The 26,724-nt window shown below is 38.4% G+C and overlaps 1 protein-coding gene across 4 annotated transcripts in view; it reads right to left on the bottom strand.

Moving 5' to 3' along the window:
* nap1l4a (nucleosome assembly protein 1-like 4a) overlaps window positions 1-26,061 on the bottom strand; it is a 32,067-nt gene extending 6,006 nt beyond the window's left edge. For 2 of the 4 annotated variants that reach the window (XM_061917744.1, XM_061917742.1), the window contains exons 1-13: window positions 25,949-26,061; window positions 25,098-25,130; window positions 19,670-19,739; window positions 13,732-13,876; window positions 10,920-11,006; window positions 10,142-10,276; window positions 9,990-10,061; window positions 9,780-9,919; window positions 9,408-9,553; window positions 5,531-5,550; window positions 5,330-5,449; window positions 5,225-5,254; window positions 3,312-3,389 (exon numbers count right to left, since the gene is read on the bottom strand). In XM_061917744.1, the coding sequence (XP_061773728.1) occupies window positions 3,312-3,389; window positions 5,225-5,254; window positions 5,330-5,449; window positions 5,531-5,550; window positions 9,408-9,553; window positions 9,780-9,919; window positions 9,990-10,061; window positions 10,142-10,276; window positions 10,920-11,006; window positions 13,732-13,876; window positions 19,670-19,739; window positions 25,098-25,130; window positions 25,949-26,015 (1,143 nt within the window). In that variant the 5' untranslated portion in view covers window positions 26,016-26,061. The remainder of the gene's footprint in view (window positions 1-3,311; window positions 3,390-5,224; window positions 5,255-5,329; window positions 5,450-5,530; window positions 5,551-9,407; window positions 9,554-9,779; window positions 9,920-9,989; window positions 10,062-10,141; window positions 10,277-10,919; window positions 11,007-13,731; window positions 13,877-19,669; window positions 19,740-25,097; window positions 25,131-25,948) is intronic. The other 2 variants (XM_061917745.1, XM_061917743.1) reach the window with 1 other exon arrangement.
* Window positions 26,062-26,724: the final 663 nt, after the last annotated feature.

The raw sequence follows: 26,724 nt of genomic DNA, 5'->3' as shown, positions 1-26,724 counted from the left end.
GAAATTTATGTATACACATTTACACATACATCAAATTATTGCACACTTTTGGATTATAGACAAAAATAGGCCTACAAATGGATTAACCAGAATCCTTCTCCGTGAACTCACTTTACTTAGATGCCTTGCCGATTTCGCGTAGTCAAAGAGTGCCACCTTTCCCCGAGATCCATAGTTCACAATGTCCTTGCAATATAAGCACGTCCTGGTTCATCGCACTTTGCAATGAAATCGCTGATCAGTTCGTCTACTTCTATGATATTGTTGTTAATCTTCACCTTGTTTGATAGATATATCGAGCCATGCCCAGTTCCACTTGTTTCTCACGCCCTTATCGATATATTTCGCTAATGAAGCATTCCTATCTTGAATAAGCTTAACCATGTCTGAAACTGTTTCGTCAATAAAGAAACGTGTTAATTGAGAGCTACTGCATTCTTTCCGGATTAGTCACCGATAAACACAACCAATATAAACAGAATACGAGTTTAGAAACGCTCAAAATAATTGAGGATCAGGGACTAGATAGTCGGGAAACGACGCGTGCAGACGCCTGTAACGGGCAATGTCATTGGTCGATGTCAGCTGACAGAGCTAGCCAATCTGGTGCCTTCACACATTGGCATTATATTATATATTATATTATATAAATGACCCTGGCGGAGCTAAAATCGGCGGAATATTCTCATCCCTGGATATGTAAAGTTACAAGTCAGTTATGATAAACTATACAAGAAATACAAATTAGTTGCATTTGAATGGGTGTACTACCATTAGTACATCAGTGGTTAATTTGGTCTCCAAATATGGCAGTTTACAGATGTTTACAATCAGACTCCTTGCTTTGTGAGTTGTATTATTCTCGATTAGCTCTTAATAATTTACTTGCTAATTTTCTGTTAATAGCTTGTTACTCTGCACTGAATTTTTGTGTGAACTGTAAAGCACTTCTGCTTCTTTACGTTCCAGCTAGTTTAGCGGTTAGTAGTTTCTTGTCTTCTGCTATCTCTTGCATGTTTTCTACTTCCTCTATACATAACCTTTCACTTTGTTTGAAGGTTACAGGTGGCAAAACTTCTGGTTTGTCCTTTGCCATTTTATAACATTTACTTTGAAAGAAGTTAAAATGGGGTATTCTGCTAGTATTTGAAGCAAAACATTCTATAGGTTCCTAACCCACACTGAGACAGTGGGTAAGTGGGACTCACCACTTGTCAAACAATTCTGTGTGACAAAAAATTTTCGGAAAAATCGCTCAGCAGCACTTTATTATTTCTGATGTTGAAATTTTGCTATGTCATGCCAGCACTTCTGTCAGAATGAAGATTGCTTTGACGATGTTTGTTGTAGCCAGTCACTCTCCATTGTGCGTGACACCCCTAGAAAGTATTAACGTGCATTATTGCGATAGGGCGTTAACATTGAAATCTCTTGGCCCTTATTTGTCACTACACGCTTTCTTTGAAAGAAGAGTCTGAACCCCTTGCTTAATAGAGGGAAACAGTGACAACATTGATCCATCCTGCTAAGTCTTATTCTCTGGCAGACCAGGTGCATATGAAGTGTTTTAAAGCAAAGTTTAACTGTCATCTACTGTAAAGATTTTTTTATGTGAAGGTACTTTCACAGACAGACCCATTTGATTGTGTTTATCAACAAGGGCAAACAAGTAGGGATAGGCTGAACCATTATGGCAAAAATAAAATCTTTTTGATATTGTAATCATGATTAATTGCACAATTATTCAACCGTAAGTATTTTTGATACCACCAAAACCCAAATTAATATTGTTTTAAAAAAGCTGTATATAAAATAGTAACAAATTACAAGCAAAAACAAAATAGTAATTACAATACATTTAAATAATAGCAATATAAAAACTCAAAAGTTTTTCCCATTTTAATTGGATTTTTAAGTTTTTTTGTTGACCTTTTACAGTTATTTTACCACCATTTTAGTGTGCTTTTGTGTAAAATAAGTTAACATACATTTCTGGACAATTTTGACCAGTATTTTAGGTCAAACATAACATTGCTTTCAGTACATTATGCTTGTGCAAAGTACCTTTATTTTGTTGGTGCTGTGGTGCACCGCGCTCGTCAGAAAAGAGGAAAACTCTCATGAGGCTGTTAAAAAGAGAGCCTCTCAAGTTGCAAGTGCTCTTTGTACATTATTGTAACATCGATGGGGTCGTTCACAACAACCCAGGCAGATGAGATGTCTTGTGGGTGCATGGATTGTTCTTGCTAGCTTTAGCTTCATTAGTTTAGTCGCTGTGACTGCCTGCAAACGACTGCCTCGATTTTGTTTAGTCCAACACAAGGCTGAGGGAGTGTTTCACTGATAAATGAGTGCTACCGGATATATTTTCCCGAACAAATTTCTCCTCACAATGAATCTGTCACATTTATTTCAAATTCTAATATTTTGCATTAACAGCGGATTCCGTTTTATTGGCTAATTATGAGACTCCGTCGGTCACATTAACACGGAAATCATATGCCCTCTTTTTTTTTTTTTTTTTTTTTAAACAGAGTTCATTGATTAGGCATACCAGCATTGTGTCAAAAAAAGTAGCAACTATAGTGACATCCCAAATTTCTAGTAGACCTGCTCTGTTTTTTCACTCATTGGCTCCACCTGTTTCAAGGTCACAAGCTTTAGAATTTGCATGCACGTTGCATGGCCGATTATTAATTTCATTTTGATTATATTTTCATAGTCAAAACTAACATTTCATTCATTGCACAGCCCTACATAGGGATAACTACAGAAACTCATCCATAATGGCACCCATGCTAATATCAATGGTAGCCAGACGGGAAAAAAATGCGGTGCTAAGTTAACGTAGACTTAGCAACCTGCAACAAGTGCTTGAACGATACTGCAGTGATACTGTGCAAGTAACGACTTAAGTAATGTTACTTCCTGATTGAAGCACAGAGTATGACGCTCGTATTAACCTATTGCCAACTTAAAAAGACACCAAAAGTGCTGCATATATGTAGCGTGCGGGTAGCCACTTTAGCATTATCTGTCATGGCGGGTGAAATGAATTTACAAATGAGTGCAGAATTCTGAACTGAACTGATAACATCTAAATTACAATTCCATGATTTTGAATTGAGGTGACATACGGGAAGTAGAATTGCAATTCCAATGTATGATTTTGGTGTAATAAAGAATGAGGAACACTCACATTTCTCAACCAATTTAAATTGTTCCAAAGTCAAAATCCTCCACTCATTCAGGACATTTAGTCCTCTCTGTAATTATTGCTTAATATGATCAGATTATATATTCATACAGACCCGAGGGTCAAAGTCTTCCTCGTCGTCGTCATCATCGTCGTCGTCATCACTGTAGTCATCACCTTCACCATCTTGCTCCTGACAGACAAAATAAATTACACAAGTAAGTATAAAGTTTGGTTGTGGAACTGTAATCAAGTTATTTAAGATCACTGGTAAACATTTGCTGTGTCATCACTTCCAAATTAAAACATTTTTAAAGCAAGAAACAAGACCACCACCAACGACTTAACTGTGGAAGAGAACATATTTAACAAATGTCAATATTTGACACAAAGTTAGCTGTACAAAATGTATGTGTTCCTTGCTGTTAACACGGCTGCCACACGCTGATATGCGTGCTCGCCACAAAACAAATATTTAAAAGCAATAATATGTTAGCTATGGTGTTGAACATGTGAGTGAAATGGTGTAGTGAAATGTAGAACTGCACACTGCAACATTTACCCCAAGCCCATCACAAAAAATGCTTGTTTGTTGAGGGTATACAAAAGATGAAGAATGAGCCTGACTGATGTGATCATTTACACACAAGGTACCATGTATAGACAAGGGCATGATGAAGTGGTTAAGGAAAGCTTTCATTTGAATGGGAAGTCTTCATTCAAACTACAGTGTATATTTGAAACAAAGAACAGCTGGCACCTTGTCGACAGGAGGGAATTAGAGTTTACTTGTGTTAACTTTTTAACCAAAACATGTTTTGAAATTTTCTTGATATTTTATTCATAAATATTGTTTTGTATGGTGTGTGTATGAACATGTATTAGTTGAACCTGTACAATAGTGACATCTAAACCAAGAAAAATCCCAAAACTGGGGGAAAAAAAAAAAACATCAAAAAGAAACTTCAAAAAAATTTCCAGAGCTGGAATGACAAAAACATCTAATGAAATCCCAAACACATCAATTGTTTTCGCGTAGCTACATCAGTCTTACGTTGCTTTGAAATGGTGAGGCATCTATTAAACTATTGCAACTGTTTACAGTGCATCTGCCTCAACCCAGCAAACAGTTTATGAATACTTCTCTTAATGTTTGGAAAAGTCTGTTCAGTTAGTCCCAAATGCTGCTCTGCAAGTTTTAACCAGAACAGTGCAAGCTGAAGTAGTAGCTTTACTGGATAGACTAACATTTAGAATTGGATTGTACCTTAAGCAGCACTTGATGCCTTATTAACCTAGCAGAACAACATTTAATTGTGGTTAAGATTTTTTTTTTTTTTTTTTAAATGAGCCTTAATCTATTAGGCAATTTTTTTGTCAACCCTTCTTCCTGACGAGGACACCCTCGCCTTATTGAACAATTAACTCAAATCACAATTTTGCTTAGAGCCGCGGCTAATTTGGGAATGTCCTGAAACCTCTTAATTTGCTGCCTTGGTCAATTAGATGCCAGCAATAGCACTACTGCCCCTTCACTGTTTCTACTTGTTTTCATTGGTGGAAAAGCTGATGTCGGTGATAAGGAAGCAGATCATTACTGTTGTCACCTATTCTTAAGACTGTTGTGCCTATGCTTTAAAAAAAAAATATATAGCAATGTTCAATGTCTAGTCAATGCTCATCCCCAATTGTTTATGGGACAATACGGCGGCTTGGTTGCAATATGAGGGAACAGTAACATTATACGCAATATGATTGTATGAAACACTCAGAATGATGAAGGGCCAGAAGTAAACCACCTCTTCCTATCCTCTCTACCTCCTACTCTCGCAACCCAACTGGCTGAGAAGGAAGACTTTGGCAAAGTATTTTGCTCATGTGGGGTTCAGTTGGTTCTCTTTAATGAGTATGGTTCTAGATAGACCTGCTCAATGTGATAAGCGCCCTGAGATTATTTTGTGAATTGGCGCTGTATAAATATAACTTAACTGAATTAAGTGACTTAACATTGGGAGTAAAAGAACAAACCTCATCGCCTTCTTCAAGCTCTTCATCAAACTGTATGAAAAAAGAAACCATCATGATGACACATCAAGCGCACGTCAGACATCACATCCTGAAGCTTACACTCACACTGTCATCGTCTTCCAGTGCCTCTCCAGTAAAATACAGCACTGCTCTGGGAACTATTCTCTCACGGAAGAAGTGGCCAATTTCAAAGTCAGTGTTGAGGGTGATCTCAGAGTCTTCGTCCTAGAAAACAAATCAAAACCCCGCCAGTGTAACACATGCCGAGAAAACTATTCAGAGATTTCATGAAGCTCATTAACTCACCATTTCACCTTCGGGCAATGCTGTGGGGGAAAAAAACAAAAACATTCAAGTCAAAAGCAGCTCAAGGTATGAATATTTATGTACAGTTAAGAGCTGGAATCCAAACAGTCACTTATGCTTTGCTCAAACAGATAGTAGTGTATCACGTCTAATCAGATTTGTGTTTTTAATAATCAGGGCTCCAATTCTAGTTTGTCTCAGTTCTAGCACTTTCAAACAATTCTTGACATTGCCACGAACTGCGTCAACATTTATCAACTGAATTATTTGGCATAGGAGATTAAGAAAGAAAAAGGTAAAGAATTTAGAATATCGCAATTTGAGGGGAATTTGCACCGGCGAGCAGTTGGAGACCCAGGAGTGGTGGATCATTGACGAAAGTTCTAAAACTTTTAGCCTTTTGTCTGTGAATTTGTAAACTGTTTTTGCGACCATTTATTTTGTCGGGTTGCGGAAGATAAACTGATGTGACCAGATTTGGTTTGACGAGTTAGCGATTTGGCTGCATCAGTAGCAGCCACCTCAATTGAATTGAAACTGTAAATTTTTAGATTAATCGAGGGTGGTAGCGGACTGCACATCACTTAACACTAGAAAACAGTTGACTGTTCTGTCTTTAAAACAACACAAAAGGCACAGAGATGCCAGCAAAAAGAATCAAGCGCTTGCTACATCAGCTTGTGTGACTGAAGACAAGAATGGATGCAAATATTAGTTTATATTTAAAAACAACCAGAGCTGCCCACAAAACGATTAACCTGGATTTCCACAAGATAGGTAACGGTTGCTCAATGGCAACACCAGGGAACATCTACAGCTTCACCGTTCATTAATACAGGAAATTGGATTACCCCTAAACACCGCCAGGAAAGACAACACCATTGTGACATTTCAGCCACGTACACAACACTGCAGGCCAATTACGATTTTTTTGCCTATATGCGACATGCATTAGATTTTTTCATGTCAATGTGAACAGTGCAACTCCAAATTTTTCATATTCAACACAGGCCTATTTCACATTTGTATGTGATGAGACTTCAGTGTGAACGCACCTTCACTTCGAGTTGCATTCATCTGAGCAGAACGTCATTAAAAAGCGATAAGTGTCAAAATGATCTGCCATAATAGACTGTTAAGAAATTGTTGACAAACAATCAGAAAACATGTGAAAATAATATACCGTATTTCCATGAAATGCCGCCGGGGCGCTAATTAAATTAAAACCTCTTCTCACTCCTGCGCCTAACAAAGGCATGCGGTAAAAGTAAGCATGCGCTAATTATTTTAAAACCTCTTCTCACTTCGGCGCTTACCAAAGGCATGCAGTAAATATTTGAGTGTGATGTACGCTTGGACTTTAAATCCTACGGAAAAGCTCTTAATCTTCTTCCCTTTATGCAATTCTAAATTACCGGTATTGAAATCAGCCTCCTTCATTTTGAAAATGATGACAGGGGAAGTGTCACACGTGACGTCACGAGTTTGACCAGGCGGTAATACAAAGCATGCGCTAAATATTTTGCGAGGTGAGTTTGACCCGGCAGTAATTCAAGGCAGGCACATACTATATGCCCTGCAGCAATTCAAGGAAATACAGTATTTTAGGATCCAACTTCAATGTTTCACCACTCTTGCCTCAAATTGCTAGTCCACACGCTATTCGGAGCTTACATGGAAGTAAAGTATCCTGCAAACTGCCACAGCCAAAAATACTTGCACTCTACCTTCTCAAACATCAATGTACAATAATTCAGATCAGAAAATATTGACTTTGATTGCACAAAATCCTTGAAATTGCCACAAATGCATCAGGGTTGAGACGACTAGAATTGAAGTAATTTACTTCTGTAAACACTGTAGCACTCGTGACATGTTTACATATAGGTCAACTTGCATTTACATTAGACATCACTTTTTTTTTGTAATGTGAACATCTAAATAAAAAGATCAAATTTGACAAAAATATCTAGGACAAGTGGTAGAAAATGGATGGATGGATCTGAATTGACGCTGCAGCGCGAACATAGACTTCTACTTGGTCAATAGGAGAGGTAGGATTAAATATTTTCATCTAATCTTGGCGCGTGCACAACCCCCATGTGCGACATACAGCGATTGTTCACACTGCAGGTCAATTCTGATTTTTTTTTAACATATGCGACCTGTGTCAGATTTTTTCATGTCAACTCGAACAGTGTATTGGTGATTATTGAAAGTACTTGTCCTCGGCCTTCTTAATACTCTTTGTGCAATAAATGGGTTCAGAAATTGTTCTTTGATTGGACAAAATACTTGAAATTGCCACAAATGCGATAGTAATGAGACCGACCAGAGTTGAAGCCATTTACTTCCGTAAACACTGCAGTGCATGTGACGTCAAGTCTGCATTAGGGTTGTCCGGTACACCAGTACTCAAAGTACAATGGTACTAATTAATTCAAAATGATACTATACTGCCTTTGAAAAATACGATACTTTTTATGTCATCTACATGCTGCCATGCAGCTGTGACCGATCGAGGCGCATGATGTGTGTCGGCATACATGCAGGAATAGCATGAAGAGGAAGAACGGCAAAAACGGCATTTCTATTGGTTAATTAAAAGGGTGCATAAAGCACAATAGGAGGTATTTGGGCTTCAAAGGTACCGATAAGGGTGACAGAAGTACCACTCCCCAAGCCGTGCAAGCGCTGCTTTAAAACTTGTATCGTCAAAAGGTGGCAATAAAGTATTACAATCGTTGCTTCATGCTTAGGTAAACATTTATATAAAAATGATCCAGACCTGTACACGAGTTTGAAAGGTAGTGCAGTTAACCAGTTCCCCTGCTGTGCACATAGATACATAGAACGCACACAGCTGTTTGGCTTGTTGCCAATTAACAGTCAAAACCGCCCACGTAGCATACACCAATGCAAGTGAAATGACTGAATTTAGTTACAAATTCCAACAATTTGAGAGTTATCTTTAACAATGTGTTTTATCTGTTACATGTCTTAGCTGGATATTTTGTGGTTTTAGTATTTAGTTATGTTTTCTCTTAAAGCACAGAGCAAGAGTGGCAAACACACCATGAAAAATGTAATACAATGTCAATAAAGCTTTCAATCCATTCTTACCTATATGTAGTAAGAACAATTTACAGTTTTATACGAGTGCAATAAGAAAAGCCCGGTGTGTTTAACCACTTTTAATCTTCTAATATTGTTTTGAGAGCAATAGGAGACATGTTTATTGCATCATAAGATTTTCTGCTGAATTAAGCCAATAATGACATTTGTTTGTGGTCCCCTTTAATTTGAAAAGTATCAAAACACATTTTAGTACCAGTATGTTACCAAAATATTGGTATCGGGACAACCCTAGTGCGCATTCAGGTCACATTGCATTGACATTAAAAATATTTTTTTTGTAATATGAACGACTACATAAAAAGATTAATTCGACAAAAATCAGCTCAGTATCAATCTGAGTGCACTGGTGTACCTAATTTTGTAATCATGACCCTTTTAAGTGATGACAAAGACCAGGAAAACTATATGTATAAAAAAAACATGAATTCAAGATTTTACCCCAGATAACGACTGTATAGCACACATCTACATTGGCAAACTACAATGGGAATTATGTCTTGGAAAATAAAGTAGATATATTTGCATGTATCATCATTTGCACTAAAGTTCAACTTCGGCTGCAACATAATAAAAAGTAAGAATCTGGCGACCTCTGCTGTTCTGTTTAGCTTAAAGCAATGGGCAGCCATCGGGGACAGATTGCACAACTAAACCAAGCATTCCACTATAGCAGTGGAGCATTGAAATGAATACAAATATATATGTGATGAACATGCACATAAATCTGCTCTGCACTCACCTTTGACAGGGTTGAAGAAGTTGAAAAAAGAATCGTTGGGAACTTGTTTAGTGACTGTACGGACAGTACCGCGGCCTTTGTGCTTCTGTTTTTTCTTTATAGTTTTTACTGTCACATCCTTCCCCTTGTGCCAATCTATCTGACACCTAGAAAGATAAGAAAGATACTATTTACTTATTAAACTGATTCCTTCCTTTATAAACTTGCATATTTGGTGCAAACTGTTCAAATGTCAGACACCAAACTCTGATTTCTTTCTTAACAATTTTTAACGGTGCAATCAACCGGTTGTTGCCAGGTTGCAAAATTGAGTGTGCATATTTTAATGCAAACACATTGTAAGCCTGTCTGCTGGTTAGTGCTTTGTCTTACCCCTCACAGTCAATAATCTCTGGGCCTTCAAAAGAGAAAGGATCTGAAGAGTCAGGCTCGTTCTTCATTTTGTAGACTTTAGTGAGGACTGCATTGTTGAAGTAGCCATTGGACTCAAAGTGGAACTCTAATGTAAAACTCTAAAAAAAAAAAAAAATATTACAATTAGATTGTTAACTTTCATTCTAATTTAAAAAATTTAAAAATTACCATAGGCTGTCCTGGCTCAGAAAACTTGACTTTAATATCTCTCAGGTGCTTGAGGATGGGCTCATCGTGTTCCTGACAACAAAAACATTAGGTAAGGTCTATACGCCAGTCTTTACAGATGCGATGTACAGTTAGGTACCAATGAAACCTACTTGGATCATGTCGCTAAGCATGTCTACACTCTTGAATATGGTGAGCCAGAATTCTGGGATGCCCTTCGGGTCTTCCACTGGTGCAGCATCCTCCTTCTTAGTGGCATCAATTGCAATTTTTTCCTTTATTTCCTCCTACAGAAAGATACAAATTGTCAGTAGGTCCCAAACATTTAAGAAAAAAAGAAAAGTGGGACAGGAGGCCACACTTAACTAATGGTGACAATAACTCAAAATGTGACAAACATTAAAACATACATTGCAGTAGGTATAATTCTTTATGGATGTCACACAAGTGTGGTTTTTGCAAAAAAGGCATCGAAGTGTCGTTCTTAAGGAACTTCATGTTGCAGAAATTTATTTTTCATAAGTTATTTGAGGCGACTGACTGTCACAAATTCTTTTTGTGGAAACTGTTGCCTCTTTCAAAAAAAAGAGGCTGACAAATCTGACTCTTTTTGCATTATTGGACACTTTGGGACTAACGTGAAAGCACATATCCTCTTCTCGACAATTAGCAGGTCTTGCTATTACTGTACTGTACTGCACGCATTGTTTATATATTTTTTTGTGTGTATAAGGATGGACACATTAAATTTTTATATCCGTCGCCTTTGTTTCTTAACTGAACGTAACTTTGTAGTAGTTTAATAAATAATAATGGTAATCAGTTAAACTTGTGTTTTTAATTACAAATACATTGTTTTATAACTGAATTAAAGATTCATGCCCAAAAAGGTTCCTACCCCTCTTCAGAAAAAAAGTCAACTCTACTTACAGAAATCTCGGCTTCCTCATCTTTGTCACTGTGCCATTCACACTCCTCTTCTGTTGGCTCCACTGTGCCAGTGACGAATTCTTGACGCTGTGACAATCAAAATTGACAATGATTATTTGTGATTAACTGAAAAGGACTGAATATGAACAGGCACAAGCAAAATAAAAATAAAAAGTCACAAAATCATTGTTAGCATGTCAAGTTGAATAAAAAAAACCCTCAAGAATGTGTGGTGCACACGAACAGGTGCATATACATACAGAATAGTACTGTGCAATTTAGGTCTTATCGTAACCGTAAAATGTAATCCTATATTGTTTGTATAGTAATTTCATCATGTGGGCTGCGGTTAGCTTGTTTGAAAGGTAACCGCAGCAACCTTAGTGCGTTGCAGTATCAACTGAAAGAACTTCACCTTGATGCTACGGTTTTGTTACAACCATGCCAGCAGGAGCACAGACGTTAACATAGCAGAGACGGAGGGAGACAGAGGACACAATGGAATGTCAAATAAAACCTAAAGAGCAATTGCTGCTGAAAAGCGGGAGGAGTACTTAAATTTTAGTTTGCGCTTTGACAAGTCACACTGACTAAATGTTAATTTGGAAAACCTGGCACTAACAAGTCGTTTTTTGACTCAAACACATCTAATATTCTCTATTAAACATGCCATGAAGAATACAGAGACACTTAAAATACAACAAAGTACAGCGGTACCTCAAACTTACGAGTCATTTGAGTAGTCTCTCTACTTTTTACAAGGATTTAAATTGCGAGCATAATAAGTTATAAGCATTTTCACTGCCGAATGAACAAAACCATTCGTCTACAGGTGACACATGAAAACGTGCTTGTTCTGTAGCTATATTCGGTGCAATTTATTGCGCAATATCCCTATCAAATTAAGAAAAACATGGTAATGTAGAGAGGCTGCTAAATGTTTTTTCCTGATGCAGTTAAATGTTTTCATTCTCCTGACTCTACTAACTGGACAAGCGAGCTTAGCTTTGCTCACTGAGTCTTGGCCAGACATTTGTTGCTGTCAAATTCTGTCACTCAATGAAGGCCGTATACAACATAACCAACAATTTCCTGGTTCATACTATTACATGACGGAGACAAGTGCTGTCAGATTTCACAAAAGAAACAACCATCTTTAAAAACTAGCCCAAAGCCGTTATAATAATAATACTTGGCAAAACTGGACAAAGCAGCAACCCAAAATGCGACACATAGTCCATTCCCTAAGATAAATTCTGTACAATATAACACTGTTTCATAAAACTACTGTCGGTTTGAAGTACATTCTATAGTATTAGTTTTCAAACAGTATTGCTTATTTATAAGTGTGTACCTCTTCTCCGTGTTAAAATGGGGGCGTTTGGAGGGACAATCACAAATTATATTGATTTTAAATTTATTTCCATTGAGCAGGGCCGATTTTGAGTGAAATTAGTGTTAACGAGCTCAGTGATGGAAAGAATTGTGCTCAAAAGTTAAGGTATTTCTGTACTAACGTTACCTCAAAACCACAAAGGGATGAAAAGAAACACACCAAACAAGCCTGAAAGAGTCATTGTCCAAACCACTGACAAGCAGTCACAGACACTGCCACAAACACGTTTTTGTAATTTAGCTACATACATACAGCTGCACAATTAATTGATTTTAAATAGTAATCGGATTTAGAATGACACTACAATCCATGTGGTTCTCATTTCTGCAAAAAAATAAATAAATAAACATTTAAAAAATAGTGCAAAGACAAAGAAGGGCACTGTGGTGCCAATTTTGCGACTTTTAATGTTATATCCAGCAAGTAGGAGTGTTTTGACCTTGAGCATTTTTAAATCAGTAATCAAGACAAGCGATCACAAAAGTTAACATATTCGGCGCGTGAGCGGAGAACCTACTCCACTGCCTAGACAGCATTCAAACAACCACATGCAAAGCATGCATAATGTTTACGTTTGTTTTAATTATGCAAAAACAACAGCTTACGGCAACGTAGGTATTTAACTTCTTTTTTTTTTTTTTTTTAATATTGCAGGAAACTTGTCCTCATTTGTATCTCAACTGGCCCTTTAGTCTATACCTCTGGTTAAACTGTACTACAAAGACTTCTGGGTAAAGTAGTTCCTCCAAGTATCAAACACAGAAGAAACCCAACCTCAATCGCTTCCATAAGTGCTAAAAACTTGAAGACAAACTTTAGAGACACTGTTTGGTGAAATATGTACACCGGTGAGGTTCAAAATGTTGGCCAAGGGTACACCTTTTTACAATAGACCCATAGCAAATTATAAACAAAACTTGAAAAACATAAGATATGGAAAAAGAGCAAAAAGGCAACGTAGAGAGGAAAACTTGAAATGATACAAATAATGAAGACAGAAAAGGTGTGTCTTTACATTTCAGTATAACTTTTATCCTTGTTATTATACTATTTCATTACAAATAAAATGTCAGCAACCCCGACCCTTCTTTTAACCATTATCAGGATACACGTTTTTGCCCATATCACAAAGTACTAACACAGGTGCAGCAAAATCTCAGCTGCCAATCATTAGTGCAACTGAAAATGGCAACTTCTTGTCACCAAGTCTGGAAATAACCTTGACCGACAAAAGAACAGTTGGTGCTACGTTGAATACTAGAACGAGTAGACCTCACTGACAGCAGGCTGCATCAGAGCCTTGCACAGCCTAAGTGCACATACCACACATGTTCAAATATGGGTATCAACATCACATATACAACAATGTTAATAGGGGAAAAAAAAAACATTCCATCACAAACACGTGATGAGTACCTTGTCATAAAGTGGAAGATAAAGGGCAGCATACTTCCTCTCCAGTTCATGGATCTCCTCATAAAATTTGGCTTCAATGTTGGCATACTGCACCTGAAGCCTTTTCAAGGCATGTACTCGCCTCTTGACTGCTTTGGGAAGCATGCTATTGCAGAGGAAGAAATGTGTTGTAGTTTGTGCATAGAACTGAATTATTTAATGTAAACTAAACCAAAATATTTTGAGTCATTATTTACGAAAGTAGTCAAATGCAAATCAATTCCTAAATTTAAGACTATTAATACTCTATTTAAAAAAAAAAAAAAAAATTATATAGGCTTGGGCCGATATTCGATATGTCAAATAAATGAAAATGAAGTCGATACCTTGCTATGTCTGTGTTTTCATCTCTCCAAACAGAGGTCTCACTATATGCATCGCCTTCAGCACGTTTAAAAAAAAAAACACACACTTTTTTTATTTTATTTTACCTTTTGTTCAAACATAAGACACGTCTTATTTTTTGTGGGATTTTAAAGATGATAAAGGGTTGCAAAATGTGGCTAACAGGAGTTACCTTTGTAACCTTCAACGTTCTATATACAAACTGACGATGGCTAACAATGCTAGACAAAAAAAATATAATTCCTGTGTTGGCTCTTACAATAACAATGTCGTTACAGCTTGGTATACAAGTTAGGGAACAGTATTGTTTAGAACACTATCACATTCAATATTGACCGTATTTTTGGTCATTTTATGCATTGCCGGAACTTCTTTCCTCTGCGCATTTTTTTCCATTTCCGTTGCAGCGCATTTCTGACAAAGTGTGTTCCTTGTTCCGGAAACATACACGAGTATGTTGTAATCATGGATGGCTTGATAAAAGACAACGAAGATGACTATTTTTGAACAAGTAAGGATTCGACCTTCTTTTTGAAGCTGAATATACAGAGGATGAACAAATGGTTATATAAGTGAACACTAAGAGGGTGAAACGTTGGAACTGACAGAACCCTAGAAAATGAGGTCGGCCTGACTTCCGGGTACAAATGTGGGACTTGGAGCCGAACTGTGCGGACATATGGCGTGCTTAACCAAATGTCAACTTGAAAGAAATTCCTCGGCCAGCTGGACAACTGTCCATCAAGTGAGTCACTATAATATCAATCGTGATACACGCAGCACACTATGCCTGTTGAGCAAGATGTGTACAAACAAAAAACGAAATATGGGCTAATACTTTACAGATAGTAGCTATGGGCACATGGACACAATCGGAATAAAAGCCTTACCGCAATAAAAATGCTTCATGTAAACATGTAATTCGGAATATTTTGGCCATTACACATTGTTGGATCAAAATTTAATCACGACCGAGATGGGTCGTTTATGCCGATAGTATTTTGGATTGGAGCGCAAGAAAACACTTCTTCCAAAATTCGTATTGAAATCATCCTTACTACGCATGTCTTTGACGTCAGCTATATTTTTGGTGGTGGAGCCGGGACTACATTTATTAGTCTCGGAACAAAGCAACTCTCTTGTTACAGTCTCCTCCATTTCTACATGTACAAACCCCGTTTACATATGAGTTGGGTAATTTTGTTGGATGTAAATATAAACGGAATACAATGATTTGCAAATCCTTTAACCCATACTCAATTGAATGCACTACAAAAGACAAGATACTTTATGTTCAAACTCAAACTATTGTTTTGCAAATAACAATTAACTAAGAATTTCATGGTTGCAACACGTGTCAAAGTAGTTGGGAAAGGACATGTTCACCACTGTGTTATGTCACCTTTTCTTTTAACAACACTCAATAAACGTTTGGGAACTGAGGAAACTAATTGTTGAAGCTTTGAAAGTGGAATTCTTTCCCATTCTTGTTTTATGTAGAGTTAGTCGTTTAACAGTCCGGGGTCTACACTGTCGTTTTTTACGCTTCATAATGCGCCACACATTTTCGATGGGAGACAGTCTGGACTGCAGGCGGGCCAGGAAAGTACCCACTCTTTTTTTACAAAGCCACGCTGTTGTAACACATGCTGAATGTTGCTTGGCATTGTCTTGCTGAAATAAGCAGGGGCATCTATGAAAAAGACGGCGCTTAGATGGCAGCATATGTTGTTCCCAAAACCTGTATGTACCTTTCAGCATTAATGGTGCCTTCACAGATGTGTAAGTTACCCATGCCTTGGGCACTAATGCACCCCCATACCATCACAGATGCTGGCTTTTGAACTTTGCGTTGATAACAGTCTGGATGGTTTGCTTCCCCTTTGGTCCGGATGACAGGATGTCGAATATTTCCCAAACAAATTTGAAATGTGGACTCGTCAGACCACAGAACACTTTTCCACTTTACATCAGTCCTTCTTAGATGATCTCAGGCCCAGAAAAGCCAGTGGCGTTTCTGGATGTTGTTGATAAATGGCTTTCGCTTTGCATAGTAGAGCTTTAACTTGCACCTACAAATGTAGCGATGAATTGTATTTAGTGACAGTGGTTTTCTGAGGTGTTCCTGAGCCCATGTGGTTATATCCTTTAGAGATTTATGTTGGTGTTTGATACAGTGCCGTCGTCTGAGGGATCGAAGGTCACGGTCATTCAATTTTAATTTCCGGCCATGCCGCTTACGTGGAGTGATTTCTCCAGATTCTCTGAACCTTTTGATGATATTATGGACCGTAGATGTTGAAATCCCTAAATTTCTTGCAATTGCACTTTGAGAAACGTTGTTCTTAAACCGTTTGACTATTTGCTCACGCAGTTGTGGACAAAGAGGTGTACCTCGCCCCATCCTTTGTGAAAGACTGAGCATTTTTTTATACCCAATCATGGCACCCATCTGTTCCCAGTTAGCCTGCACACCTGTGGGATGTTCCAAATAAGTGTTTGATGCGCATTCCTCAACTTCATCAGTATTTATTGCCACCTTTCCCAACTCCTTTGTCACGTGTTGCTGGCATCAAATTCTGAAGTTAATGATTATTTGCAAAAAAAAAAATGTTTCAGTTTGAACATCAAATATGTTGTCTTTGTAGCATATTCAACTGAATATGGGTTGAAAATGATTTGCGAATCATTGTATGCCGTTTTTATTTACATCTAACACAATTTCCCAATTCATATGGAAACGGGGTTTGTACATGTTGAAACGGAGGAGACTGCAACAAGACAACTGCTTTGTTCCGAGACTAATACATTTAGTCCCGTTCACAAGTAGCGTTATATTAATAAGATTTTTGCTCTAAAATGGAGACTAGCAAATACAAAAGTATGTTCTTGAGTGTTGATGTATCAATAAAAAGGAGTGATCCAGTTGCTTCAACAAGCTTTTGGTTCACGATTTTATAACTACTCCAAGTCCCAACTGCTTGCTTCAGGGATGTACACAGAATGTTGTAACGTGAAGACGCGCAGCAACCAATACATATCGCAACATAAATAGCAAAGAACAGCTCCATTTCAAAAAGAGATAAAACAAAAGTATTGAACGGAAGTAAAAAAATAATAAATACTGTGACAAGCACAAAGCTGTTTGTTTACAGCAGAAGTCACTGCTTTTTCCGCACCTGCAGGGAGCGATGGCTTCATAGCACAAAATAGCCTTTTCTCTTACAGTATATGGTGCGCATGTCAAAGTATTCCAATTTAAGGTGTGATGTAAGAAAATTCACATCATAAATCAGATATTTTTCAGGTTTCATGTACACAAACATTCTAATCCAAATTATGATCAAATTAAATACGTCTTGCAGATGTACATGTGGCTACTGTAATGATTGTTCATGTTCTTCGGTCTATACAGATTGGTGTCTAATCGCGTTGTGTTGTGTTTTACAAACTCAAAACTGATTTTCTTTTCGTAGCTAGCTTATGGCTAATGCTTTAGAGCATGCCATCCCAAGACGATGTCTAACAGTGCTAGACAAAAAAAAATAAATAAATAAATAAAAAAAAAAAAAAAAAAAAAAAAAAAAGAGTTCCTGTGTTGGCTCTTACAATAACAATGTCGCTACAGCTTGGTTTAAAAGTTATGGAACGGTATTGTTGGCTGGCTTTGGACGCATTATTGAAATGATTTAGCGGCAGAATGGATTGTTTCCATTAGCTGCATTGCCAGCCATCAAGAACAAGCAGATTTTTAGAAATTAAAATGCAAAGATATGTTTTTTCTCATTAGGGTTGTGAATGATAGTAAAAAGCAAAGGAGAGGAAATTGTGCAGTTCCTTTAACTGAACACAGTGAGCCCTCTTTTCAGTCATCCACAATCTTTGTCTTGGACAGAGAGCAGGACCACTAACACGCACACACAAGATTCACCAACATCGACTTGCTCGTGAGAAGTTACGTAAAGGAACAATTTGGGAGGAAAAAAATAACATTACAAAGCCAAATGTGCTGTAGTGTGAATAGTTCAGCGTCTAACGAATGATGATATAATGGCAACAACAAAAATTATAAGGCGCACTATCGATGAGCTTGTTATTTTCATCCAAAAGGCGCACCGGATTATTATAGGCAGAATAAAGGGGTCAAATTATTATTTTTTTCCTACATTTATAACACTTCCTTGTGGTCTACATAACATAATCGTGGTTCTTTAGTCAAAATGTTTCATTGATTAAGTTTTACAGATCATCTTGAAGCTGCTTTCTGACCGTCTCTTCAGTATTTTGTGGGTGGGTCTTCTGTCATCTTTTGTTGTATTGGTAGTTATTAGCGATTCCATAGAGAGTCTAACAGATACAAGTTAGAACTGTACGGTACTTTGTATTAGAATTGAAAACAGCAGAGGATGAATGCCCCACAAAACAAGAAGTAAAAAAATGGTACAGGCTACAATGGCGGACGCATGTACATTTTTGTAACTTATGTGGAAGCCAAATACACAACAGCAGGAACCAATAGATTAAAAAAGTTGGTTTTGCATAATAGGCTGAAACAAAACGCCAGATAATGTCTAATAGTTGCCATTTTGGGGTCCTTAAACGCTCATAATACTCGTATGTTAATCACAGTAGGTCTGACTAAAGCAGCTGTTACGCGCCAAAGATTCATCAGGCGGTGCGGCTTCTTAGCTTACCGAAGATGTAGTAAAACTGACAGATTTTTGAGTGCTGTGTATTATGTTCTATATTTTCACTTTCTTGCGTCATTTATTGAACAAGGGGCGCAAACCTGCAGTCCACACATCTGAGAGCCGTGTATGGAGGGAGTATAGTCATCGGTTTTAAAGTTGGCCTCAAAATTGCCCTGTGTGGTCACTTGAGCTTTGGACCAATCATTCAGGAAATCCTCTGGCTATACTCTGATTGGTCAAAATCCCCTCACTTGACTACATGGTGCCATATTGAGGCCGACTTTGAAACAGAGTTGCCCATACTCTCTCTATACATGCCTATAGTATCTCGTGTGACTGCAATGTACTGGTCACATTTATTACACCGTGTACCAAATAAAATTGCTTCAATGTCAGTAAGCACAACCATAATTAATCCGTACATTTGGTGCACACTGTTATAAAAAAAAAAAAAAAAAAGAAAAAAAAAAAAGGTACACGCTACTGATTTTTGAAATAAATTACAGGATTTTAAAGTGCACCTCATTGACTGAAAGATACAGTACTTGCATTAGTGTTATTATATTAGTTCTTGATTTGGTCACAATATAATGCTGACACTATCGTTGTTTTTTGGCAATCATTTGTGGGACAATATATCCTCCAGCAAAAACTGTTATCGGCCCAGGCCTAGATATATAGATCAATCATCAAAAAAAATAAAAAAATGTCAAATGCTCAAGCACATTGAAATTATATTTATTAATCTTACTAATATTGAACTTGATTTTAAAGCAATTTTCCAAAAAACATTCAATAAAAGGGAGATTGTCTCATATTCAGGGTAGTCTAATATCCTTGTCAAAATAGTTTTCTTGACTGACCTTTCCAAAGTCTGGAAGTTTGGTTTGTCCATCTGCCCGGCGGGATTTTGCAACCCCGACTCCGCTTTACCTGCAAAATGAGCATAGCAGTTAAACTATTGCATTAAAAAAAACAATATGTTAGGGGACAGCGGCAAAAAAAATGGATGGATGGTGTTAAGACTTAGACAAACTTACAGCCACAGTGGCTGAGTTACAAAGGATGAAAAGGATCATGCAGGTATAAAGTAGACTAAAAATGTACCGTAGTAGCAATATAAAATATATGTAATATTTACATACTATGTATACAGTATATCATATATACTGATAGATTATATTTTTATGTAAATGTGTTATACTTGTATAGCGCTTTTCTTCCTTTAAGCTACTCAAAGCGCTTTGACACTATTTCCACATTCACACACTGACGGCGGGAGCTGCCATTTAAGGCGCTAACCAGGACCCATCAGGAGCAAGGGTGAAGTGTCTTGGTCAAAGACACAACAGACGTGACTAGGATAGTAGAAGGTGGTGATTGAACCAAGAACCCTCAGGTTGCTGGCATGGCCACTCTCCAAACCGCACCACCCCGTCCCCAGTTATTGTTATATATACACAATTTATAACAATTACCATGTACAAGATTAGAGCATATGTAACAGCTGCAGCATAAAAGAGTAGATCCAGCAGAAGAAGTCATGTTGAAGAGGTTCATTTAGCCAGCCGATGTGTATTTATAAATGGTTGATTTTGCACCTGGATAGGTTGATTGGCAACACTAAATTGGCTCTAGTGTGTGAATGTTTGTCTGTGTTGGCCTTATGAGGTGGCGACTTGTCCAGGGTGTATACCGCGTTCAGCCCGAATGCCGCTGAGATAAGCTCCAGCACCCTCCGCGACCCCGAACGGGACAAGCGGTAGAAAATGGATGGATGATTTATATAGGCTAGTAACATAAGTTTTTGTACCCGACAAGTTTTTCAGCTACCTTGTCAGGTACAAAACTTTACCTTACTAGCCTATATAAAATCAACCAATTATAAAATCATCACTACTGCATAGTTTCTCCAGTGATATTCTTATTTTTACTGTTATATTTGTAATTCTTATTGTTATCTATTTTTATTCTTATTGTAATATCTATTTTATTTCCATTTATACCCCCCCCCATTATTTACTTTTTACTTACTCAATCTCAATTTTGTAGTCTGTTGCTAGAATTTTCATTTTCCTGAAGGAATCAATAAAGTACTATCTACTCACCTGACACCTGTCCAGGCTTTTCCACACATTTATTTATTTGTGGCGGCCCCCCACGAAAGAATTACGGCCGCCACAAATAGATTTTTCGGCTTTTGACTCGGAATAAAAAAAGAAATAAATAAAAAAAATAAAAAAAGAAATTCCGGATTTTGACTCTATAAAGTGTAATCAAGGGGCAGCACGATAGAAGAGAGGTGAGTGCGTATGCCTCACAATACGAAGGTCCTGACTAGTCCTACGTTCAATCCCGGGTTCGGGATGTTTCTGTGTAGAGTTTGCATGTCCTCCCAGTGACTGCGTGGGTTCCCTCCGGGTACTCCGGCTTCCTCCCACTTCCAAAGACATGCACCTGGGGATAGGGTGATTGGCAACACTAAATTGGTCCTAGAGTGTTAATGTGAGTGTGAATGTTGTCTATCTGTGTTGGCCCTGCGATGAGGTGGCAACTTGTCCAGGGTGTACCCTGCCTTCCGCCCGATTGTAGCTGAGATAGGCACCAGCGCCTCCCGCGACCACATAAAAGGAATAAGCGGTAGGAAATGGATGGACGGCTTTTGACTCGCTCGACCGCTCATAAAAGCAATGGGACTCTGTCTGTGAATGGAGCTTGTAGTTACAACTCCGGTGCAGTAGGTGGCGGTAGCCTTCCATGCATTGTAACTCCACCAATTGCACTTAATTCACCTGGTGGGTCAGAAGAAGACGACGACGAAGTAAAGGAATAACGGACCGACCGGATCAAAATACGAGGGTAAGACGTCTTGGCAAACAAGTTCAAAAGTGGTCCGAACCGGTGCAGTGTGAAGCACCGACTCGGATTTTCTTAATTTTTGTTTTCGGGACCGGGGCAGACGCATGCAGTAACAGTCACCTGTTAACATACCGACGAGCTAACGTGTCCAGGTTATAACCCTGTTGTCAATAAACACACGTGGAGACGGTGGTTCAGATACTGCATTAATAGCTAAAAGCTTAATTGTGCACTGTCCACTGCAGCATGTGAATGCAATGAAAATAATGAAATCTAAGCCAACCAGCTATTAAATGTTGTCCAGGTTAATGTTTTAGCCATTAAAGGCCCTTCATTTCAAGATTTCAACTGTGATCGGGCTTTAAACAGGTGGCTGACCTGTTCAGATGGGTGTAACTGCTACTGGTCAAATAACGTGAAATAGCATTTAATTTCACATGCATGCAATGCCATTTAAATGTAATTATAGATAATAATAATAATAATAAATACTGTGTAGTGTTGTAAATAGTCAACGGGAAGGATTTTAGTGAGATATAAGCCATGAGCACTACACAGCCAGAAAAAAAACCTAGACAGGACAGTTAAAAATATTGGGGCAAGTAGATTTGAGAAGTCGGGCAAGTAGAAAAAACAAACGGTGCTAAGTCTGCAGGCAGTAGGAAACAAATGGTTAAGTGTAGGGACTAAAACTGATGGCAGTTAAGGTTCAAGATTTTTGGAATGGGTTTTAAGAGACATTTTAGCTTTTATATTTCATACGATTATATCTTTTTTGTAAGAACCACAATTAATAAATATATTTCAGTGAATAACTTATTGTTCAAATCTGTATATAAATATGTACATAAAGTGTTGTAATTATATTATTGCCGCATTTCGGGATATTGCGTTATGGGTAAAATTTGGAGAAAAAGTTCGAAAAATAAAATAAGCTACAGGGAACTGATTTTTATTGGTTTTAAACCTTCAGAAATTGTGATAATGTTCCCCTTTAACATCAATATGTATAGAACACGTCTACAAAAAACGGCGGACGGTGATGAACAACTTATTGGGTGTTAGCATTTAGTGGTCAATTGTACGGAATATGTACTGTGCAATCAAAAAAAGCACTTTATATGTAGAAAGGTTTTGTTAAGAAACCATTCTGAGCCTTATCTTATTTAGTTTTTATTTTATATATGTTATATATCTATTAACCCTGGTAATGGACCTTGTGTGTATATGTATGTTATGCCATTGTTTACAAATAATCAAAAAATGTATACCATATTTCCTTGAATTACTGCCAGGTCAAACTCTCTTCCCAAAATAATTCGCGCATGCTTAGCATTACTGCCTGGTCAAGCTAGTGACGTCACGAGTGACACATCCCGTCATCATTTTCAAAATGGAGGAGGCTGATTTCCATCCATCCATCCATTTTCTACCGCTTATTCCCTTTTAGGGTCGCAGGGGGCGCTGGCGACTAGCTCAGCTGCGGTTGGGCGGAAGGCGGTGTACACCCTGGACAAGTTGCCACCTCATTGCAGGGCCAACACAGAGACAGAAAACATTCACACTCACATTCACACACTAGGGCCAATTTAGTGTTGCCAATCAACCTATCCCCAGGTGCATGTCTTTGGAGGTGGGAGGAAGCCGGAATGCCCGGAGGGGACCCGCGCATTCACAGGGAGAACATGCAAAATCCACACAGAAAGATCCCGAGCCTGGGACTGAACCCAGGACTGCAGGACCTTCGTATTGTGAGGCAGACGCACTAACCCCTCTTCCACCGTGAAGCCCGGAGGCTGATTTCAATACCGGTAATTTGAAATCGCATAAAGGGAAGAAGATTAAGAGCTATTCAGTAGGATTTAGGGTAAAAGCTTACATCGCACTCAAAGTTTTACTGCATACCTTTGGTAAGTGCCGGTGTGAGAAGAGGTTTTAAAATAATTAGCGCATGCTTACTTTTACCGCATGCCTTTGGTAAGCGAAGGAGTGAGAAGAGGTTATAATTAATTAGCGCCCTGGCGGCAATTCAAGGAAATTCGGTATTTTGTTGTTTTCTTATTGTATCGAAAATGAACCAAACAGTGACCTCTAAACCGAGGTACGTACCGAACCCATTTTGGGGGCATTTTGAAATATATGTTAGCTTAGGATGCATTTCCTGCTATTTTGAGTCAAAATCTAACAATATTCTCCTGACCAAAATGTCACATTTATTAGCAAATATTTTCATAAAAATGTATCATGTGATGAAATTTATGTGTAAGTTTACACATATATCTAATTATTGCACACTTTTGGATTATAGACAAAAATAGGCCTACAAATGGATTAACCAGGATTCTTCTCCGTAAACTCACTTTACTTAGATGCCTTGCCGATTTCGAGTGGTCAAAGAGTGCCACCTTTCCCCGAGATCCATAGTTCACAATGTCCTTGCAATATAAGCACTGAGCACGTCCCGGTTCATCGCACTTTGCAATAATAGCTGGTCAGTTCGTCTACTTCTACAATATTGTTAATCTTCACCTTCAGTTTGATAGATATATCGAGCCATGTCCAGTTGCACTTGTTTCTCACACCCTTATTGATATCTTTATCTTCATTAGCGAATTCACTAATGAAGCATTCCTATCTTGAATAAGCTTAACCATGTCTGAAATTGCTTTGTTAAAAAAAAAAAAAACGTGTTAATTGAGAGCTGCTGTGTTTTCTTTCCAGATTAGTCGCCGGTAAACACAACCAATATAAACAGAATACGAGTTCAGAAATGCTCACACTAATTGAGGATCAGAGGTTCTTAACCTGGGTTCGATCGAACCCTAGTGGTTTGGTGAGTTGGCCTCAGGGGTTCGGCGGAGCCTCCGCCGCGGAGGTCAAGACACACCCGACTCATCGTGTAAATAAAGACTTCTCCCTGTCAGCGTTATTATGGATACCCCAAAAGAATGTTCCCTCTAATTTTCCGTCTGATTAGCAGGTGTGTAATTTGTTGTGAGTTCATGCACAGTGTTGGTTTTGTTCTTTGAACAAGGTGATGTTCATGCACCGGTAAAAAAAACATAACTTTGTCTTGAATTAAAAAAAACAAAAAACAAGACATTTTATTATTCACTAAAGAAGGGTTCGGTGGATGCACATATGAAACAGGTGGCGTTCGGTACCTCCAACAAGGTTAAGAACCACTGGACTAGATATTGTCAGCAAACGACGCGTGCAGACGCCTATAACGGGAAATGTCATTGGTTGATGTTGTAAGCTGATAGTAGAGCTAACCAATCTGGTGCCTTCACACATTGGCATTATATTATATAAATGACCCTGGCAGCGCCAAAATCGGCGGAAAATTCCCATCCCCTGCAAACACTACTAATAAACCCCCCTTGTTAAAACATAATAGAACATCAAATGGCAACATAGTTTTTTTTCTACCTGATTTGGGGTCCATTTCTGTAGAGCTCCTTCCTGTGATTAAAGAAAACAGATCAATGTAACATGAGTCGAGACAGTTTTTTTTTTTGTTTTTAGAAAGTAGGCAACTCTCCGACAAGCTTCAACGTTCACTAACAATCCCCGACGCCTGTGACTCATTAGGTGTCGACTGTAGACAAAAGGACTCGAACGTAATCACAAAGGAGGTCCACGCATCAACAAGGAGCTCAGGTGTGACGGATAGAAGGTGTTGTGCAAGCGCGGGGCCGGTGACGTCATGACACGCTGCTGACAGCCGGGCTAAGCTACGACGAACAAAGTTGGCATTAATTCGAAAGTAACAGCACGATTGTCAACCGCGACAGTCACAGAGTGACACCTCACACGTCATCCCTCAGACTAGGAGCGACTTCCCCAGCAAGTAATAGACGCCGATAATGGGCGGCGCCACACCTTTGACAGCTGCTAAAGTGCGGGATGACGAACATTCGCGTAAGCGGCAACGTGCGCTGCCAATCACTAACAATACCAGCCAGTAAATATAAACAACACACTGCAATTCCAAAATATCGGTTCGGGGGGGTTATCGTCCAAATATGACATGCTTACGATACAGTGCCGAGTGTTGACATGTCGATAATTGTCCGATTATAAAACAGCGGCTAGCAACATTGACAAGCTAGGCTAGTAGCAGCGAGCTACTAGTAGCTGTCCAGTTCGGGGGAAAAAAAACACTTAACTGGCGACAGAGTAACTTTAAGACATTTCATCTGCGGTCTTTCGAAATGTATGCGCTGACTTGGAGTTCGAGATAAAATGCTCGTTGAGATAACTTAGCGAGAGAATCCTACCTCGTTTTGTTAGGCGGTAAACACACGAAGAAGTGGCTGCCCTCGAGCGTCCCTTGTTCTTCTTCATGGACTTCAGGGCCGATGTCACACCGGTGTACTACTGCCCTCTGTCGATGTTATATAGGGTTTGGTCAATAAACAAAAACATCCATACATAAAGTACTTTAGTTCGGGGGGGGGAGGGTTGGGGTTACCCACAAATATACAATAATTCTTCTCTAAAAAGAAGGAAAAAAATCTAAACAAAAAAAATATTTTCTTGATTGATTGAAACGTCTATTGGTACAGTACAGTACATATTTTTTAATATATATTTTTTATTTATTTCATCCATCCATCCACTTTCTACCGCTTATTCCCTTTGGGGTCACGGGGGGCGCTGGTGCCTATCTCAGCTACAATCGGGCGTAATGCGGGGTACACCCACCTCATCGCAGGGCCAACACAGATAGACAAACAACATTCACACTAGGGGCAATTTAGTGTTGCCAATCAACTTATCCCCAGGTGCATGTCTTTTTTTAATTTATATTTTTATATTTTATTCATTTCATTTTATTTTATTTTATATCCCCACCCCCCTTGTTTACCTGTATCTCATCTTTTTTGTAAAGGGCGCCGGAAGTCGGCAGACCCATCAGCGATCCTCTTCTGTCTCCCTGTAATGTTTGTCTGATATTGAATGGGATTGTGCTGAAAATGTAAATTTTCCTTAAGGAATAAATAAAGTTCTATCTATCTATCTATCTATCTATCTATCTATCTATCTATCTATC

The sequence above is a fragment of the Nerophis ophidion genome, linkage group LG12 (genome assembly GCF_033978795.1).
Source record: "Nerophis ophidion isolate RoL-2023_Sa linkage group LG12, RoL_Noph_v1.0, whole genome shotgun sequence".
In the NCBI taxonomy this organism is placed as follows: domain Eukaryota; kingdom Metazoa; phylum Chordata; class Actinopteri; order Syngnathiformes; family Syngnathidae; genus Nerophis; species Nerophis ophidion.
The sequence above is the reverse complement of the archived record's forward strand: the minus strand, read 5'-3'. Positions and strand labels throughout refer to the sequence as shown.